At 40.8% G+C, this 21,941-nt stretch overlaps 1 protein-coding gene across 4 annotated transcripts in view; it reads right to left on the bottom strand.

Annotated features, from left to right (window-relative positions):
- dapk1 (death associated protein kinase 1) overlaps positions 1-21,941 on the bottom strand; it is a 118,352-nt gene that overhangs the window by 46,551 nt on the left and 49,860 nt on the right. For 3 of the 4 annotated variants that reach the window (XR_010003429.1, XM_016990997.2, XM_003216510.4), the window contains exons 3-5: positions 14,663-14,884; positions 753-891; positions 237-366 (exon numbers count right to left, since the gene is read on the bottom strand). Coding sequence is in view for 3 of the 4 variants with exons in the window: in XM_016990997.2 (XP_016846486.2) it covers positions 237-366; positions 753-891; positions 14,663-14,884 (491 nt within the window). In the remaining variant the exon portion in view is untranslated. Of the gene's footprint in view, positions 1-236; positions 414-752; positions 892-14,662; positions 14,885-21,941 lie in introns of those variants that run through there. The other variant, XM_062972065.1, reaches the window with a different exon arrangement.

Genomic DNA, 21,941 nt, shown 5'->3' with positions numbered 1-21,941 from the left:
TAGAAAATGTATCTACTGTTGTATCACACTCAAAACTTTGTGATTTTGTGCAAACTGGATAGCCTCTGCTTATCAACTAACTGATTCTCAGCTCCATTCTCAAGAGGGAAAGCAAAGGAAAGGCAAGAAACGATTAAAGACAGTGGAGATCAGTTCTACACAGATTAAAATCTACTCAATTCTGTCATGAAATCAAGTTCCTATACTATAGCCAAATTACAAAGGAAAACACTCACCAACAAATTCAGGTGTCCCAAAAATGTTCTTGAACTCGTTGCTAAAGTCTATTTTGTGTGCTAAGCCAAAGTCAATAATCTTGATGCGAGGCTTTGGTACGTTTCTATCCAGCAGCATTATGTTTTCAGGCTTTGAGGGGAAAATTGGTCATACATTAACTGTTGCATAGTCACAATCTGAAAAAAAGAATCTCTCCCTGAAAAAATGTTCAAGATCATGTGCTACAATCATCCCACCACCCATGAAATGTGTTTGCAGTTTTCTTTTAAAACAAAAATGAAATACTAACAGAAGTAAAACGTTCAAATACATGAATGTGCATGTACATGTATCTAAACATCCACAATTTACAGAAGTGTATCCTGTAACACTGACTAGATGCAGGATTCCCAATGGTTATCTCAAAACAATAATTTACATCAACATCAAAGACTGGTTTCTTGCACACATGATTTCTAAGAGCTTCTTTGTGTAGTATTCTAAAAGCTAAACGCACGGAAAGCCATCCAACATACCTTGAGATCAAAGTGTGCAATTTGCAAAGAGTGGAGATAGTTAACACCATTAAGGATTTGCTTGAGAAACTCTGTAGCTTCCTCTTCAGTCAGGGATTCCTTTTCAGCTAGAAAATCAAAGAGTTCCCCTCCTGCAACACTATGAGAAGAAGAGCTGCAGTTATTGACTTGAACACTTTAACTTGCTTTTTTTCTCTTTACTCAGTTTAAGGACTTTATACAGCCTTACTAAGAAAGACTGTCAGTTTAAAAGGCTTCTTGTACAGGATGTAAGCCCACCTTTTATAAATCAAGTTCAACATAGAAAGCAATTGCATGGATTATTCAAATATTTGAGGTAACTAAAACATTAATAATGATTACTAGTACTTGTGACTTTCCTGCTGTATAACAAAAACTGTAATACATATATAACATAAGCAATTAAGTACCATATTTTATTTTGGAAAAATGTTTCAGAAATGGTTAGAATCGCAAGAAACTTAGCTATTAAGTTTCTTTTGATTTTTAAAAAGCATGTATAGTAATCTTGTGCATTTGTATGGAATTGCTATCGGTTTTGTTTTCTTTCATTCATTTTGCTCCATTTTTGTTTTTGTTTGCCACTTCTGAAAACAGGACGCCTATCCGAATGGGAATTTTGTTCCACGTCCAAAAGAACAAAAATTTTCAGACCATTGACAGCAATGGGAAGGTTTCCAAGGCTTACCTTCCCTTTGGTTTTAGGACTAGAGGGGTGAAAATTGCCATATATGGAGGGCATATTGACCCCTTTTAGCCCACCAACTTTTTAAAAGTTTTCTAAACGGAGAAGGTAGAAGCCCAACAATGTATTTCCTTTGAAAAATATTTGTTTTTTTTTAAAACCAATACTACCCAAGGGGGAAGAAAAAGTCGGGTTTTAAACAAAGAATTAAGAATAAAAGATTTAAAGATTTAAAAATAATACAGTACAGCAAATATAAGCTACAGAGATCTCCTCTCCCCCCCCCCAAAGCCCCGCGTGCGCTCCCCAGCCAAACCCACCCCACTCCATCAAAACTCCCAGCCCCCTTCACTTTAAAAATAAAAATAAAAATTAGAAGCCAAGCAGCCAAGCTTGGGGAAAAATAAAATACAAACAAATCTCAAGGAAGGAAGGCAAGGCAAGACGCAAGGCACTAAGGCAGCAAACAAGCAAGCACACGAGCACAGAAAGACTGAGCTGAGCGAGGAGCAGCAAGCCAGGCAGTCAGCCAGCACCAGCAAAGGACGCACCCACAATGGGCGCTTTGAGGGCAATCGCCCCATTAAATACCCTAGCAAAGTCACAGTTTCCTTGGCCTCTGATTGGCCAAAAGCCCCAAACGTCACCTCTTCCTCCTCCCTTAATGCATGCAGAAGAACTCCCTGGGCTGCGTGAAGAAAGCCACGCGGCTCAAAACCCAAACAAAGAAATGGAAACGATGCAACGTTCTCTTTCGTTTCACCATATGTTTCATCCAAAAATGAGCTCTTTTGTTTCTTGTCATCCGAATGGATGGTACGAAACAAATAACCGAATGAAACTGTTGTGATGAAGTCTCCAAGTACAGATACTACTAGATGTATTAGAAGAGGCAGGAAGACTGCTCGTGAGCAAGACTCCGATGAGAAGCAACAAAGGAAGAGAATCCGGGAAATACTTGTGGAGCCCTCTGATGATAATACCTTTGAGGGTTTTGAAGGGGATTGTGGGACTGGGAGTCAGGAGGATGGGATGTCAGACTCTGGGAGTGAGGTGATGGATTAGACTAAGGTTCAGGAGATCCGGGAGATTCTTGAGGAGCCCACAAGCAGTGGTACATTTGAGGGATGGCACGGAGAAGATACAGATAGATCCTGGGGAGTTATGGGTTTGGATAGAAGATGGTCTGGCTGGAGAGATTGTAGAAGGGCTGCAGCTGTAGGTGAGGCGTTAGGTGACTCCAGATCTGATGAGGATTTGCAGCAACCAGCTGTGAATGGGGCGTTGGCTGGCTCAAGTTCAGAGGAGGACTTGTAGATAAAAGTAAGTTTGTTGCTAATGTAACTTTGCAATCGGCAAGGTGTTTTGTTGGACGCTTTTCGGGATCTCTGTTTCAGAAGACGTGTTTGGAAGATTGCTTTGGGACATAAGTGTTAACCCAGGTTTTTAGTGGCAACGGGGGCTGGCATTGTGTGGGTTTGCGCTGGATTGTCCTGTGTTGGTTTTATGCAAAGCTACCGGCTTGCCTCTGTCGCCTTGGCTCTTTGTGTTTACCTTGGACTGGAATTCGGTGACTGTGACTTCTTCCTGATGACCTGGACTGGAATTCAGTGACTGAGACTTCTCCCTGATGACTTGGACTGGAACTCGACACCTGTGACTTCTTCCTAACGACGCGGACCTGACGTGGCAGCTGTGACTTCTCCTTTACAACGTGGTTTTGCTTTAGCAACGTTTTGGGGCATCGTGTGGCCGTTGGTCACTGTGGGTTACTGCTGGTAGCTTTCATGTGATTGTTTAGCTCCAACCAGCAGGTGGAGCGAGTTTCCAGCCTTTTCAACTAAGTTTGTTTTAATCTGGATTATTTCCCAGGATAATCCATATTATATCCCAAGTTTGGGTCTTTTGAGTTCTTTTTGGACATTGTTACCTCACACTGAAGAGAGTGTTTTGAGCCTCCTTTTGGTTGTTTCTTAGGCTCCTTTGTGTTGTTTTTGCAATAAACTGAGTTGTTTATATTGGCTTGCGTCTGACTCGTAAGAGAAATAAATGGAACAAATACTGCACACACTTCTAATATATAGTTATCTTGAGAGCCAAAAGAGAACCCTAACTGTAAAATAAGGCAGAGACCTCTGTTGTCAACATGATCCTAACTATTTCGTTCCTTTGGGGATTTTCAATGTCATACAAACTGTCAATATATTCTAAATACTATTGTGTACTCTTTTGCTATTATGTATAGTTTTTTGAAAAATCACACTTAAAAGCTTTAAAATACTTTGGCTTAAAATTTGTTAAGAGATCCTTAAAGATGAGCACACAAACTCTTAGTTTTCTGCCAGTAAAGAAATAAGAGCTGTCTATAAGGGTTACTTGTTTTCCACACCCTTCCCTTCAGCTAGAACTTTCCTTTTAAAAGGTATTCTGTTTGTTTTGACAACTGTTGCTCCTCCAAGCTAGCATCTACATCATTAACAATAAAAATATTTAAAAACCAAGATTGATTTCCAAGTGAACCATCAAATGTTTATTACTATGTTCTTATCTAAACTATTTCTTATTTTACATACCTCTCTGCCAAGTGTCCTCAATACAGAAATGAAACCATTATATAACTATTATGCCATAGCATACAGGTAACTCAGTACTGAAACTCATCCATTAGAACAGAATTACCAACACAAATGTACAGTGCCTTCATAAATCTCTAGAAGATCAAAAGAAAACTAGTCAGATTATTATATTGTATGCTGTACATAGCAAGAGTAAAAATCGTGTCTTTTTATCCATCAGCTTTCAATCAGAATGCTCAAGGACAGTATGTTCTGGATAAATGTGGAGATTTGTATGGAAGTAGGTGTTATGTTGCTTAAGTTTGTCCTGAAATATCAGCCCTAGAGCATCTTTTCAGATGGGACACAAAGCTGGGATGAGCCCTGAAATTGAGCAGGAAGGCAAACACTCAACAAAGAATAACTTTGACCAAAGTATCTATCAAGCCCCAGTCCAACCTACTCACAGCATTGGCCAAGACGGAGAAAAAACGATTCCACACATCATTATTTTATTGTGTATAGGTAATATCTAATGCATACATGGAAATCCTTATCTGAGGTCTATGTGACCAGCACTGAATGTAACCTGAATGTGTTTGTTGTTTATGAGGACGTTCTCAGGGTCTAGCACTTTGTGTAGCCATAACTCCTGGTTGTTGGTTCTGGGCACAGAATATTGCAGTTACAGGGAGTTCCCAAGTTACAAGCATTAGACATACAAACAGCTCATAGTTAAGAACAGGGGTAGGACAACAGGAAGTGAGAGAAATCTGCCCCTAAGAAGGGAAATTTACTCCTGATAGCACACTCTCTCTATATGTATTGTATGTATGTATGTATGTATTATGTATGTATTTCTGACTGGAGTTACACTGAAAAAAATGTACTTGTGCCAACTTTACAAACAAATTCAGTTTAAGAACAAACCTACAAATCCTATCTCATTCATAACTTGGGGACTGTCTGTACCGTATTTCTAGAAAAACATAAATGAGAGAGCTCAGCATGTCATGGGGAGATGTCAACTATTGTCAAAATGGAGCTGTTCAGGCCATTGAAATACCGTAGATCAGCATACAGATGAATCTTTAATACTTAATTTACACCAATAGTCCCAGGCCATTACAACTGTAAAGATTAACATTAGCACTTAAAACTGTGCCTGCAAAGTAACTTTCCCGCAGACAAACTCTCTGCAAAACAGATACAATATGTTCTCTGTGATCAGACCTAGTTAACAGCCTGGCTCTTTCACTCTGAACAAATTGATCTTTTCAATCTTCACAAACTGTCTTAGATGACACAATTCAATCTGGAAATAACTATTACTGTTGATTTTAAAACATTACATCCAGTTTGGTGTTTTATTGTGCATATTGTCAGGGACAAACACCTGTACAGTTTATGGGTACCTATGCTTGATTCCTTGAACTCTTGTGGGAACATACAATGAAAACAGAGAGCATCCCGGATGGACAAAGTAGCTTACCATCTTGTTATTCCCAGCTATTTACAAGATCTGCACCATAAGGCTTAAAGTAATTGCATTCCCTTGCTGTTTGCTGTCCTCTAATCAGTATTCATAGCAAAAATATCACTAGTTGTCTATCCTTTCACTTGTTTTGTGCCAGTGACTTCTAATTAATGGATATCTTATCATACAAAGACACAGGATGTCAGCTGCAATATTGCAATCATTGTCTTTTATGCAAACTGCCTTAATTTTGCATTCAGTATTTCTTTGCTGTGTAGCTGTGATTGTGCCAATATTTGCATACACTATGTGGGACCACAAGAATTTAATATGAAAGGCAAACATGTGATCGTCCCAAGGGACATATACCATACATGTATATAGCTAGGGTCCAAACCATTTTGAAGATCATATCTCTTTTAATAAGCCTGTCTGATTTTTTTAAGGTCTTTAGGGGAGGCCTTTCTTTCTATCCCGCCACCAACACAAGTGTGTTTGGTAAAGATCTGCTAAAATACATAGGATGCATTGTGATAGGGCAGATTTGGCAATGCTGATCTGAAGTGGGGTACTCTGGATCAACATTCTTGGCGGCTACACTGTCCACCCCCCGAGTTGGCTCAGGAGTTGCATGGGGGCTTCACTCTATATCCCTGAACTGCCTTGGTGGCTGCATGACTACGAGGCATCAAAACCAGCATGGCACTGTTCACCCATGATCCTTATCTTGCCCCCCTCGTTCTCCTCTTAGCAGTGCCCACTGGGCACGAAAATGACAGTAGACACTGCTCGGCATCTGGTGTGATGCTATCCAGAGAGTTAAGGTGGTTGGAGGGGAGAGGAGGAATCACTTCCCTGTCTTCCCCCCATTGCCTCGATCCCCTTGGTCCTCTGGGGCACTTTCTTGCCTAGTGAGCACCACTAAAGGAATATCAGGAGGCAAAGTGGGTGCCATCCTCTTCCCTCAGATTGCCAAATGAGAAGCAGCACAGTTAATTAGAGAGAAAGAATGTAGGGTATAACATAATAACATATAATAATAATAATAATAATAATAATAATAATAATAATAATAATAAAAAGACTGTGGCACAAGCCAGTCAAGGTGGTCCCAGTGGTGTTCGGCACACTGGGTGCAGTGCCTAAAGACCTTGGCCTGCACTTGAACACAATTGGCGCTGACAAAATTACCATCTGCCAGTTGCAGAAGGCCACCTTACTGGGATCTGCACGCATTATTCGCCGATACATCACACAGCCCTAGACACTTGGGAAGTGTCTTGCGTGTGATCCAGTACAACAGCCAGCAGAGTGTCTGCTGTGGACTCATCTTGTTGTGTTTCAAATAATAATAATAATAATAATAATAATAATAATAATAATAATACAGTCCCAAATATGCTGGATACTCCAGGGTTTGGGAAAAGCTCCAGAGTATGCTAGCACAGTTCAAGGCCACATTATGGCAAATCAGCTCAATTTGTCATGTAGTGGCTATTGAGCTGATTCAGCCCCCCTACACCTTAAAGACACACCCCATGACAGTCCTTTATTTAGGCAGGCCCTTGGATTTTAGATTACTGTGGCAAAATAACCCTTTGAATGGAGTATATAAAGTATTCACTTTTTCTATTGTTTTGTTTTGTTTTTTTGTTTTACTTTTGCAACTCAGTATCTTTAATATAACTTTTAAAAATGTTGTATCGAATATATTTTAGCATACTTTGTTTTTAATTTGATGTGAGCTCCAATGCTAGGAGAAAGGTGGGAGATAAATAAAGTAAAATAAGATAAATAATAAATATGCAGTACACGTTTATCAATATCACTGTGCACTGAACCTGAGTAATCATCACCTCTCTCTCAAACAGGTAGCCATTCTCATTGGAGCATTAATTCTTACTTTTTTTTAAAAAAAAGCTGAATCAACAATTTCTCCATCTTTGTGTTTACAAAGTTTTAAATATGTGTTCTTACACAACAAGAGTGCAAATTAAAAGCACAGGAATATTCAAATTGTTATTGCTTTGTGCCTTCATGTCATTTCTGACTTATGTCAAGCTTAAAGCAAACATATCATTTTGGGGGTGGATCGGTTTGGAGGGGGTTGTCTTTGCCTTTCTCTGAGGCTGAGAGATTGTATCTTGCCTAAATTCACCTACTGGATGTTATAGTTGAGTGGGGATTTGAATCCTGGTCTAATCCAAAATTCAACTAATGCAGTGCATTTGTATTCAAGAAGTGCATAGCAGAAAAGTAGTAGCAGTTAGGAGATGACAGTGAGTGGGAAATACTGGAAAGATGAAAGCACTATGAACAGACAATCATTTTGTCAAACAGGACAGAAACATAAGAGAGAGATCCACAGTAATGAGGCTACTATGGCAAGGTGAATGCAAACACATCCTACGCTTTCTTGGAGTGCTGCTTTAAGTCTGTTACAATGCTTCAACATGTACCATGAACTGCTTGCTTACTTAGAAGAACTAAAATTAAAATGCAAAGAATATGTCTGTGCCATCCAGATGACACAGCTGCAATGTTGCAATTTTTAGGTAATGTTCACTTGATGAATATTTGCTGATGCAAACCAACTAAATGAGAAATATTATAATCCTTTCTTATCATATTAAGATCAATTCTAAAGTGCTTTGTGTTTCAGATATCATTTTGTAGTTTTCCATCCAGAACCACAGAAGATCTATTTATGGAAGATTTATGATAGCATCTGTGATCAGTCCTTTTTGTCTTTCTTACTTTTCTCTAAGAGAGATTGGTGAGAAAATTCTACATAGCTCCATAAAGAACTCTTGAACTCAGATTACAGCAATGTGGAAGTGAGCACTACCTGCAGATTCTATGCTTCAGAAAACAGCATACAATTGCATTACATTCAGACAATGAAACCCCCATTTTCCTCATTCAATAATATCAGAATATGAACTTCTACCAAGCACGTTCTCACAATCTTACTGAAAACACTCACATGTCTATTTTCCTCAAACATCACAGTGATAGGACTGAATCTCTGCACAGATGCAGATCCTATGCGTGTGAATAAGAAGATCACTTGGTTAGAAATAAGCAATCTATTCTTAGCCATGGGGGACACCTACCAAAGGTCAACCATAGATCTAAGTGTGTCAGCAGCCCAGCATCTCATGCACAGAGTATACTTCCATAGAAACCATTGTTCCCAAGGTGAAAGCAGTACTGGTCCATTGAATATTTTGGTGCTTTGACTCATGTATGCAAAACAAGCATCCTTAAACCATAAATGTTCCTTTGTTTTAAATATACAAGTCTGCAAGAACAGATGACTACCTAAAAATATTATTTGCATTTACTATTTCAGGTAATTAGAATTTTACCTGGATGAATACAGTTGTATATCTATATGAATCTATAGATAACCCATGAAAATCACAATAAATTTTATCAATGCGACTACTACAGGTTCTGGCTTGAACTTCAATTAAAAGTCTCTTAGAAGATAAAGAAGCGAGTTTAAGAGTTAGCTCAAAGATGGAAAAAAGTGTGTGCACTCACCTTCCTTTGGGAGGCAAAAGGCATCACACAACACTAATTATTTTGTAGACAGGCAAACCCCTCTCTCCAAGCTTTGGGATTAAATGTTACATCCCATAAGGTATCATTATAGATCTTAAACAGAAGCCACAAAACAGATTAGTTTTTTTTTTTTAAAAAAACCCAGCCTAATAATCCCTTAATGAACTACTACAATTGCATGTACATGCCTTTATTAATCAACAGATTAAATAATTAAGCCATCATCTAAAGATATATTGTTGCATTGAGAATTTTAAGCCCAGAATATTCAATAAAATTAAAAAAGATTTACACTGAAAGGGGTGGTAAATTGGAAATAAAGACCTTGATATTTAATGTAGTATTCTTCCCAATAGCAAAACTAATCCATTGCATGCATTATTAACTGGGGGGGGATGGCCTGAACAGTTGCCATGAGGGGTATTTTTTGACAGGGAAGGGAGGCAAGCTTGGCAAGGCATGAAAGTCATCATTGAGTTCAACATGAGAAATTTGCAAGGAAACTCTCATAGACACCAGTGGAAAAGTTACTCCTATCACTGCCCATCAGCAGTACAGAGCCCCCCAGTGGTGCAGTGGGTTAAACCATTGTGCCAGCAGAACTGATGACTTGAAGGTTGGGTTGCTGACCTGAAGGTTGTCAGTTTGAATTCAACCCGGGGAGAGTGCAGATGAGCTCCCTCTATCAGCTATACAGCTCCATGCGGGGACATGAGAGAAGCCCTCCACAAGGATAGTAAAAACATAAAAACATTTGGGCATCCCCTGGGCAACGTCCTTGCAGACGGCCAATTCTCTCACACCAGAAGCAACTTGAAGTTTCTCAAGTCGCTCCTGACATGAAAAAAAGGAATACAGATGACAATAGGCAAGCATTATCTTCTGTCCAGAAAAATCCTCCATGTGTTCAAGCCACTGCCTTGCCATGTGCAGGTGGCAAGTAGCATTTGCCATCAAAAAGGGGCAAAGCAGTAGTGGTGGCAGAGCCCCAAGGAGAATCCTTCCTGCCCTTATGTGTTTGACCAGGAAGGTGTTAGCAATGAAGGAGCCTAGGAGGAGCCAGTACCAGTTTATATTTCAACAGGAGACACTGTGGATCATCAACACAATGTTGGACTGCTTTCATACCATATTTATTTCCTGTATTTATATCCCACCCTTCTCACCCTGTAGGGCAGTTCACAAAAAGTGTGATGCTAATGGGTGAATCTGGCGCACCTCCAGGGCAAATTATTCCTGATTGCACTAACTTATTTGTGCTTTTGTCATTTGTCTTTCAGCTTCATCAACTTGATTTCTGTCAGATGGGTACTCTGTGATTTCACAATGCACTATGGCAGCCTTTTGTAATGGAATCCACAATTTTCTCAATAGAAGTTGCGTATCCCTTATCTGAAGTGCTTGGGACCCCAAGTCTTTTGGGTTTTTGATTCCCCCCCCCCCCCACAGATTTTGGAATACCTGCATTTTTATATATGAATCGAAGTCTAAAAGGAAATGTGTTCATGTTTCGTATTAATTTTGAACACATAGCCTGAGTCTAATTTCATACAATATTTTCATAATTTTGTTCATGAAACAACATTTTTATACACTGAGTCATTGGAAAGCAAAGGTGTCACTATCTCAGCCATCTATGTGGACTATTTGGGATTTTGGAATTCCAGACAAAGGATGCTCAACCTGTTTGTGGAAATGTTGATGTCTCTTGCAATGAAGTAAAAACTAAACTAGCTTTAAAACCCAGCAGTTGTCAAGGAATTACCAGAGAAGTAATCGAAAGTCATCTCATTTTGTCACACAAATGTAACCTGTTGGAATAATTTACTGTTTGAATAATTGTTTTATCGTTTTATTGCTGTATGTTTCGGGCTTGGTCCCCATGTAAGCCACTCCGAGTCCCCACTGGGGAGATGGGGCGGGGTATAAAAATAAAGTTGTTGTTGTTGTTGTTGTTGTTGTTGTTGTTGTTGTTGTTGTTGTTATTATTATTATTATTATTATTATTATTATTATTATTATTATTAACCTGTTCAAAATGTTGCTCTAAGGGTCCTACCCCAATTAGGCCAGACTCAACTATAGTAAAGTTAATGTATTTACATAAAACTCATTTTTGGTAATCAAACAATTTGAATAGATATAGCTAAACATACACAAATAAAGCAAAACATCCCCATAATTCATATAGTCAATAACATAAAAGCACACATGACAATATTTTAAAAATGGAAAAACTTAAGCCTATGAACTGTAAAACATTAAATAAAGAAAATTCACAAAATAATTGAAACTGTAACCTCCCCCCCCCCTCGATGGATTGTCACCTTGTCATGGTGACAATGAACCTGCGGGCATAACCACTGGAGTCATGCACTCCCAGGAGGGGCCACAGGGGAGGATCCAGACCAACCACAATCCGAAGACCCAAAGACCTCAACGGCAGAGTAGGCGGAGGATAACATGGTACATGTTACAATGGCTGTGCGGGCGGAAGAAGACTGCAACAGACCGAGAAGCCACTCTCGTGTTAATCACACCACTGCTGGGACCTCACTCTGTGAAGACTGTGTGTTGACCGGCTGTGCACTGACCTCCACACATTAAAAAAAAATCATGCACAGGCATGTTCCAAAGAAAAACACAACAGAGATGGAAGACCATCATCCTCGAACTACGAAGGATCGCCTAAGGACCCAAGTTTCATAGAATCATAGAATCATAGAATAGTAGAGTTGGAAGAGACCACATGGGCCATCTAGTCCAACCCCCTGCTAAGAAGCAGGAAATCGCATTCAAAGCACCCCCGACAGATGGCCATCCAGCCTCTGCTTAAAAGCCTCCAAGGAAGGAGCCTCCACCACGGCCCCGGGGAGAGAGTTCCACTGTCGAACAGCTCTCACAGTGAGGAAGTTCTTCCTGATGTTCAGGTGGAATCTCCTTTCCTGTAGTTTGAAGCCATTGTTCCGTGTCCTAGTCTGCAGGGCAGCAGAAAACAAGCTTGCTCCCTTTTCCCTATGACTTCCCTTCACATATTTGTACATGGCTATCATGTCTCCAATCATGTACATGGCTATCATGTTTCAGGTAATTCAGCAGTCATATTCACAGTTTCAGGTAACTTTGGCCAGGCGGGAACATATCATCTGCGGATGCATGGATTTTATTGCATTCCAATACAGCTGCTTTTATCTACAGGAAAATGATGTTATCCAAAAACCAAAAGGGAGTGTCTCACCAAAATAAAGCAAACACAACACTGGAAACACCTCACCCTGTTTCTGGTCTTTATCCCCATCTTCTTCTAGTCTGAACTTCCATTTCCAAAAGTCCTATTCTCATATCCTCCCTTCCAGTTTAGAAAGAATATTCATAGGACTGGCCACAGATATTACACATAAATATATGGTACTAATCAGCAATGAAATGTATATGTATGCATTACAACAGATTTACAGAACGGAACAGGATTTTATGCAGCCTGATAATTAAGTCCCCCTAATTTAAATTCTTCAAACCAGCTTAAAAAAAAACCACACCAAATATAGTACCTTCCAACAAAAAAGAAACAATTTTTATTTGGCCAGTATCTTCTTCAATCTTAAAATAAACCAATATGATTATTTAGTTTCTAATAATAAATGACTAAATCTAACCCGCCATTTTCAAAAACTGAAATGATGAAATTGAAAGCACTTTCTATTCACAGATATCACAGCAGTTATTTAAGAAAACTTCATTTGATATAGCAAAAGCTATTCGCAGAATGAAAGGGCTGAAAGCAGTCATGAGTAACCTGAGGTCTGTGGTTCTCATGCTATTCTTTTAGATGACCTGTTACCATTTTGAGAATGAAAGCTGTACATTTCAGCACTGGCTTTTCTTTTGACTGGGGAAGACAAATGAGAATGCCTGTGATGACTCATGGGCCATGTGGGCCATGTAGTCCCGTTCCTAGCGCTGTTGTGACAGAAGAAGAGGAAAACTTGGGTTTTCCACCGTTTCAGCCAGAATTGGAACTTTCCCAGCCAGAATTGGAGCCCTTGCACCTGCAGGAGGTTTGTCTTCCAGAAATCTGCCAAACAAGCCCTGAGTCAAAATCTCCCCCATTTTCTCGCCGTAATTATTATCAACAACAAAAAGGAGTTCAACAGGCTAATCGCAGAAGCCTGAGAATCGCAGCCAGGCATTCAGCTGATTAAGCCTGCTTTCATGAGAAACTTTAGGGAGTCATGCATCTGGACACAGAGATTGACTTTCGGTTCTGTTTCCCCAGAGAAGTGTTCTTTGGTGGGAAAACGAGACCCTATTTAGGTTCTTTGCCCTGTAGGAATCTTGCGGAGTCAATTCGTCAGCTACTGGAGTAGGTTGTGTGTGGACAGCGCTACTCCCGCTTCCAAGCCTTCGTTCCCGCTTCCAAGCCTTCGTTCCTGTTTCCAGCCTTGTTTTGCTCCACGGACCTTGCCTTGCTTCCTAGGACTCAGCCTTGCTTTCCAGGACCTTGCCAAGTATTTACCACGGATTTTGTCCCTGATCCTCGTTCCTTGTTGCCTTGTATCAAGCCTTGTGTTTCAAGAATCAAGTTTACTTCCTAGCCTTGCATCAAGTTCCTTGGACTAAGAACCTTGTCATCTCCCCTCACTTTGCTTGGCAAAGTGAGTGTTTCGGTTATTGGATTACAACTTTGGACCTTAATATTTTATATTGGACATTGTTTTCCTGGACTATAATTGACCTTTCCTGAAAGGTCTTCTTCTGAACTATATTCTACACTTATTTTTATTGACTTTACATATTTCCTTAATAAAGATATTAGATAGATTCTGGCCTCTGTGTATGGTTATTGGTGCTCTGCAGCCTGGGTCGTGACAATGCCAAAGCTTCCAATATGGCCCAGTCTTCTGGAAGTGGCAACTTTATGTCTTGTTTGGATACTCTTGCTATTCTCTATTAAAGATTAGTATTCCATCAAGGCATCAATATGACATTATTAGACATATATTAGATCAAAATGTAGGTGTCTTTGTGCTTTCCAGATATTTTGGAGCATAACTCCCATCAGCTGTATCCCACTGATAACAAGTGATCAATGATGGAAGGCCACAGGAATTGTAGTCCAAAACATGTAAGCCAAGGTCCAATTGTATACTGATGTTGCATTAAACAGCTTCCATTGTAACTGGCAACTCTTCTTCTCCTTACAGTCAACTGCTTATTCTAGCAATCTGGTCCAAAGGGATTCTTAGCTTTCCAAATAAGGAGGCTGCCCAGGGGTGATCCAACTTAAGTATCCAATAGTATCTTCAAAGACAAAATACCAGGTTCCTACATTTTCTTCTGTACGACTTGTAAGTACACTTCAAGTCTATATTTACTGCAGGTCCACAATCAAAATGGGCAGTTTTCCCACAATTACCACAATACCACTCTAAAGTTTTTCGTTCACCCCTGTCCCTATCCAACATGTTCTCTCAAGAAGTTATGGATCTTTCACTCGAGTGTATACCAGTTCTTCCATCACTGATAGTAAGGCCCATTTTCAAAACAATATATTTTTCTAATTTGATAATCTGCCATCCCAAAGTAATCCAAAATTACTTACAGCTCCAGAATAAGAATTACATCCATTTTACTTTCGTAAACATCATGCAGCGTGATTACGTTGGGGTGTTGGATTTCTTTTAATATGTTCACTTCTCGTTCAATGTCCTCTCGACTCACTCCTCTACGACTGGATTTCGTTCTTCGTTTCTTGATGAATTTTGCAGCATATTGGGCACCGGTGCTCTTCTCACGGCATTTCCTTACTACTGCAAACTGCCCACTAGAAACACATAAAAATAATTTCAAAATCTGCACAACACAAGTCATTTTTCCCATAGCTATAACTAACTAGGAAGAATAATTGTTACATAAAACTAAACCATATTATTCTGAATAGGCTTATTGGTTCACCTAACTCAAAAAGGAAGATGTCAGAGACTGACCTGGGAAACAGTTTCATACAAAATATGAGTCTGCCAGTAAGGTGTGATTGTCTCTCAGTTAAAACAGTTCAGCATTAGACACTGAGTCAGAAAAACATAAACATCAAATATCCCAAAAAGGATTTAGAGGGCTTTAGTTAGTTTTAAGTGATGCAAGTGATCACCCAAACAATTAATATCACCTCTTGCTATTTAAATTGTTTCCTACCATAAAAAATATTAGTAATCAAAGTAAGACTCAGAGATTGCAAACAAGAATAATCATCATCATCCTGATTGTTGCTTTGCTACATACTCGACTGAAAAGTTTTTGTTCCTCTCCAACATTACTAGTTTGGGAAAAAATCACGAAAGTAATTTTGCTAATTATTAACCATAGCATTTGTGGCAGGTTCTTATGTCATTTCTATGCCTCGGCACGACTACCTTTACTGTGAACTCAGGAGCAGTATATGGGAATATATGACAAAAGCGGTTTTTTCATTCAGTGATTTAACTCAAAACAGAAAAGATATTTTCTTTTTTAAAAAATTGTGGCTCTTTTTACAATCAATATGAACCAGTACATATAATTTCCCCAATGGGGAGAGGCTAATTTAAGACTCAGAAACACAAAAATAATACGATGTGAACAAGTACTTCTTTTTAATAACAGCAATTTGTTTTGTGATCCTGTAATTCTCTTTGAACCAATGGATAATTGCTCGTCTAAATCTTTTTTGTTCAAAGCTCTTGGCATCAATCTATGAATGCATTTTATTTCAATGATCTTTCATCCATCTTTCTGATCAGTTATCTTGTTACTTGACAGCTAAATTTCAGTTTTATATTCAGCACAGGTAATCATAGGCTACTACAGAAAAAACAGAAAAGACAATGAGGATAGGGAGGAAAACAACACACACATTTATTTACAACCAACTGCTCTGAACCCTTGAATTATTATTTAATGTCCCATCTCACTCACAAATAAGATGCACAGCACGGATGGAAGATGACAATAACTCCAAAGGCAAGATGAGCCCCTTTTCTTTAGAGAAAAAACAACCAATGTAATGACCACAAACTTAAAAAGGTATCACTTATTACAAGTAGGGCTGCATAGTAAAATGTTACAGTGCATCCTTGGAGTATGTGTGTATGGCACCTAAACCTTTGCTTGAGAAGTCGAATAAGAAATTATGCTTCAATAAGATTAAGGACATGGATTTGGGGGAATTAAATCATTTTTAATTTTTATTGTAAATACAGATCAAATATCCCTTATCAGGAAATCTGAAATTCCTCCAAAATCCAAAAATGTCCATATGGGTGGCTAAAATCATGACACCTTTGATTTCTGATAATTCTATGAACACAAACTGTGTTTCATCCATTAAATAGCTAAAAATATTGTGTTTACCTTTATGTTATGTATATAAGAAATGGCAATATGTGTTGTGCTCAGGCTTGAATTCCATTTCCAAAAGATCTCATTATGCATATGCAAATATTCCAAACACTTTTTCAAGAATCAAAACATTTCTGGTTCCATGCATTTTTAATAACAGATACTCAAAGCTGTATTAAATTACTCCTTAATAAAAATTAGATTTCTATTTAATAATCTTCTTGATAATCAAGTTGGCCTCATAGAGTGAATCTCTAAATTGAATCAATGCTTCTGCACTGAGCTACAGGGGGCTATATAAATGAAAAGTTAATTTTGTCATTTCACAAATATGATTATTTGGTATTTAATGAAACAAACATGGGCATTCTATTTTTGTCTCATGAAAACAAAAGAATCTAATCTGCTCATCTAATATCAGACTTTATGTAAGCTTCAATTATGGAGATTTTCTTTCTGTTTGCTAGTTTGTCTTTGTGAAGCTGCAATTCAGCCAAGACAGAATGAAACAGAAATGAGCAGCACTAGAAAGGAGCACTGAATGTAGGATTATTATTTTTTTGGTTCCAGAGGTAACTGTTGGTCTATGGATGACTGTTTGATGGTACGGGTTTGATGGACATTTTGTTCTCATTTTTTTTTCTTGCCTGAGATTCTAACAGGTTTTCTGCAAATCCATTTCTGATCACCCTTTTTCCTTTCTAAAACTTCTCCCTCTGCTCTCTCTGGTTGGTTATATGTGGGCACTTTAACCTGGGGCTGATCCTGAGTGTCAAATTCTGGATCAGCTCCAGCATGATTTTGACTGCCAACCCCCAGATTACTGTGGAGGCAGGAAGCCACCTAGCTATGCCAAATTTAGTTCGGAACCACCACATGGTCACCCTTCCATTTCCTCTCCTCTTATTGTACTGGTGGCCAATGGGTGTGCCAAGGCTTGTGTCCACCAGCTGTGGCCAGGGCACCAGAGCAACATGGGAGAGAAGAAAGGAGGAATCACTTGCACCTTTGTCCCTTACCTTCTCCAGTCACCCTGGCATCCCAAGCAATTTCTCTCTAGGAGACAAGCAAAGGACATTAGCCTTGTTGTGTCTGCTGGCCACCACTGCTACAACAAAAATGGGAGGGGGATGGCTTGTGTCATCCCATGTTCCTGAGTTGCCCAGGTTCAGGGAACATGGGATGACCATGTAAACAACTGTGGCCAGTTCTATCTAAGAACTGGCCCAAATGCTTACATGGCCTCAAAGTTAGAATTTGCTCTGGATTTGAAGGAAGAATTTGGAAGAGGCTGAAACTTTTGTTAACGTGGTCCAATGCCACAAAACTGACCTGTCTTCCCCTCAGGATAACAGTCAGTGTAGATGTGCCCTTTGAATGCTTCTTCTACTTCCTCTCTGCCTTCCATCTCATTACAAAATACTTTGTTCCCTTTCCTATTCAAATCATGCTAGGATCACAAAGCACCTTGCTGACAAAAATTACCTATTTTGGCACTGCATTTTCCCAGTCTGCATTGACTCTGCAGTGACCATGTTAGTGCTACACACATTGTGGTGAAATCTCCATAACCTGACGAACTCACCTCACTGCTAAGGTGCAGTCGACATTTCCAGTCCTTCACATTATTTGTAGCCCTAGAGCCACGGCTGCTCTCCTTTTAATTTTTTTTTATGTCATGCATGTAAATATGCAAATTTTCTGTTACGCAGGGCTGCCTTAATACTGATATGCAAGTACTTTCACATGCCCTTTCTGTTAAAAAAACCCAACAACTTAAAATTAACCCCAGGAAGGAATCACTTTCTGATGGGAAGTACCACCTCCCACCAACCAGTTCCATCCACCTCTAACTCTTCCCCTCAACTCCACAACAAAGTGATGCTTACTTAGATGGCAGGCCACACTTAGAAAAAGCCAGATTTTCTGTAAAACTATGGGGAAAATGTTGAACTGGATTCGAACCCAAAGAACAGAATTACAAGTAAATAATGGAGACTGTCATGTGTCAGAATTGCAGCACCTATGAGGTGTGTACATATTTTTCTAAAGTGTAGAGAAGTCCTAAGAAACTCCTTTTGATCTTGGTTAATCATATAGATTTTTGCTCTATGGTCTTTGGATTGGCAAATCCCTCACCTTTTATTTACACAGATACATACACACACACAAAGAGAAACTTAACTATGTATTAGCTGTAAAACTGATTGCTTTTTATATGTTTGAGGGGGGGGGGGTTTGTCCTTCTCAGTATTATTGTATTTTGGATTCACGATTCTAACTCTCCTGATATGTGTTTTGATGCCTTAGTCTGACCTTTTAAATCTTCTCAATAGATTACCCCTTGTTTAGGCAACTGGGGTTTTAATCCCCAAATCCACTTAATCCTTAAGGTGCCAAGGTTTAGAACACAGGCTCTATGTTTTAAAAGATCCTTGCAAAGTGTCAGGATTACACATCTTGAAAGTAAATTTGTAGATATGCATCTTTGCTAAAAGGCAATGTGTGAAGAGATTGCTAGATTGACTTCAAACAAGGTGGGAGTGGAGGTGTTCAATGACAATGTTGGTATCACGTGAAAGGTATAGAAGGCTTTCGGACTGGGGACTCGCATCAACCTCAGCACTATTGCCATATTAACAGTGGATAATAGTGTGAGGTTGGCATGAACTACTTAATCTCAAAACAAACCCACAAGATAGAAAAGGGATACAAGAGTGATTCAAAGTGGAGGGCAGTTACAGGTATACACCATTTAATGAAAGTATATGTGTTCTGGGACATTACTTCTTTAACAGAAAATTTCATGCCCAAGTCAGAAATAACCTGGAAAGAATAGATATGGACAGGTTGCTTACCTGTAACCATGTTTCTTCGAGTGTACTCTGTGAATTCACACTAATGGAGAGGCTGCGCCTGCGCAGGTTCCAACGGAAACTCTTCCCAAGCTGAAGTTTGAATTTTGGCGGTAGCCACGCCCCTCCGTCCCCGGAGGGCATATAAGGCAGCCCTCGGCGGTTGCTCCCCAGTTCCTACGCCGCTAAGGCAACGAGGAAGGAAGAGGGTTTGCCAGAGGGGAAGGAAGGGCGGGCTTGTGTGAATTCACAGAGTACACTCGAAGAAACATGGTTACAGGTAAGCAACCTGTCCTTTTTCTTCGTGTACTCTGTGAATGCACACTAATGGAGACTAGCAAGCTTAGGTCTCGGAGGCGGGCTAAGCAAACCCTGACAACGAGATAATGTCCAAACATATGTTTATTAAGCATCAGAAAAAACATGGTCCGAAGGACCCATTGAAGTATTGCATGAACACACGCATAATACCGAGAAACAGTCCGGTAAGGCATGATATAAACAATCTTAGAAAATATGTGTAAGCCAGGCAAATCATTCCTCAAAGGAGGAAGGCAGAATCAAATAAGGCACAATATTTCAGAGAGAACAGTGCAAACATGTACTGAACAGGGAAACGACAAAAAGAGTCGCATGAAAAGCATCCTTAGGGAAGGAACATATGAAGAAGCCCTTCAGGACAAACAGGATGACAAAACTGCTCTAGCAAAGGCTGAGTCCTTTAAGGTTTTCTGGTCTACCCTGTAGTGAGACACGAACGTAAGGGGGTTGGACCAGATAGCTGCTCTGCAAATAGAGTCCAGGGGAATGCCCCTTAGGAAGGCAGTCGACGTGGAGAGGCCCCTCGTCGAACGCGGGCGAACCGAAGGGGGAGGCGGTCGTTTGGCTAGTTCGTAGGCCAGTTCAATGGCTTGAGCAATCCAATGAGACAGTCTTTGAGAAGAAATAGGATTGCCCAGTTTATCAGGGGCATGGGCCACAAAAAGTTTTGGGGTCTTTCGAATGTCTTTAGTACGGTCCCGATAGAAAAGGAGTGCCCTACGCACATCAAGAAGGTGCAGTCTCCGCTCAAGAGGAGACGAGGGTTCTGGAAAGAAGGCAGGAAGGACAATGTCCTGGTTAAGGTGAAAAGCTGAGACCACCTTGGGGAGGAAGGTGATGTCCGGGCGGAGAACGGCGCGGTCATGATGAAAACGGAGGTAGGGCTCATCAACCCGAAGGGCCGCCAGCTCTGAGGGTCTGCGCGCCGAAGTTATGGCCACCAGGAAGGCAACTTTCCAAGAAAGGAGACGTAGGTCGGTCGAAGCCAAAGGTTCGAAAGGGGGGGCAGTGAGCTGGGAAAGCACGAGCTCGAGGTTCCACCCCGGAGTCGGAGGCTGAGACGGTGGGCAGATGTTATTGTATCCCTTTAAAAAGGTTTTGACGAGGTGATCAGAGAACAACGAGGGTTTACCATGTTGTTGAAAACACCAGGATAGGGCGGCCAAGTAGGATTTCATAGAAGCGAGAGAGAGTTTTTGGTCTGCCAGAGACATAAGGAAGTCCAGCACTATCGGTACCGAGGTTGGAAAGGCAGTAATCCCTCGGGAGCGAAGAAAGGAGCGGAAGCGAGAAACCTTATAAGAGTAGGCTTTGGTTGTAGCTGGTTTGTGAGCTGCGCGGAGGACCTCCTGCAGGTTGTGCGGGAGGGAGGTCAGGTGAGAATTCTCCAAGCAGTGAGATGTAGAGAGGGGAGATCCGGGTGTAGGATCTGGCCGTTCTCTCTGGTCAATAGGTGTGGTAGAAGAGGCAGGGTGAAGGAGGTCGCTCTGGAGAGACGAAGGAGGGCCGGGAACCAAGGCTGGCGAGGCCAGGCCGGAGCTATCAGGATCGCCGACGTCGGTATCGACCGGAGTTTCTGTAGGACCTTCGGTATGAGGGGAAAAGGCGGAAAGAGGTAGATCGGTTCCGCAGACCAGTCGAGAAGGAAGGCGTCTCCCAGGCATCCTGGAAAGGAGGACGGGGGAAGTCTCGCCCCGTACCGAGGCAACTGTGCGTTTTGGGGAGAAGCAAAGAGGTCCAGAGTGGGAAAACCCCATTTGTGAAACAGAGAAAGAAGAGTCTCGGGATCGAGCATCCACTCGTGGGAGGAGGTCGTCATCCTGCTGAGGGCGTCTGCTAGATTGTTCTGGATCCCGGGAAGGTGAATCGCCGTGACTTGGATGTTGCGGCCTATGCACCAGTGCCACAGCTGAGAGGAGAGAAGCATTAGCTTCCTCGAACCCGTGCCGCCCTGTTTGTTGATGTAAAAGACTGCCACTGTGTTGTCTGATTGGATGAGGATAGATTTTTGGGAGATCAGGCGGGAGAAGGCTTTCAGAGCCTTGAAGATGGCTAGGAGTTCTAGAAAGTTTATGTGGTTGGCCTTCTCGGAAGGAGACCAGAGGCCTTGAACGGTGAGACCGTTCATGTGGGCTCCCCAGCCGAAGTTGGATGAGTCTGTGGTTATGGTGGTCGAGGGAGGGATCGGGTGGAACGGAAGACCCTTGCAGACATTGGAGAGGGACTTCCACCAGAGCAGCGACCGACGAACGTGGGGCGGAACAGAGAGAAACCTCGAGTTGAGGTGGCGAAAAGGCTTGAAAACGTCTATAAACCATCTCTGCAGAG

The sequence above is a fragment of the Anolis carolinensis genome, chromosome 2 (genome assembly GCF_035594765.1).
Source record: "Anolis carolinensis isolate JA03-04 chromosome 2, rAnoCar3.1.pri, whole genome shotgun sequence".
NCBI classification, from domain to species: Eukaryota; Metazoa; Chordata; class Lepidosauria; order Squamata; family Dactyloidae; genus Anolis; species Anolis carolinensis.
The sequence above is the reverse complement of the archived record's forward strand: the minus strand, read 5'-3'. Positions and strand labels throughout refer to the sequence as shown.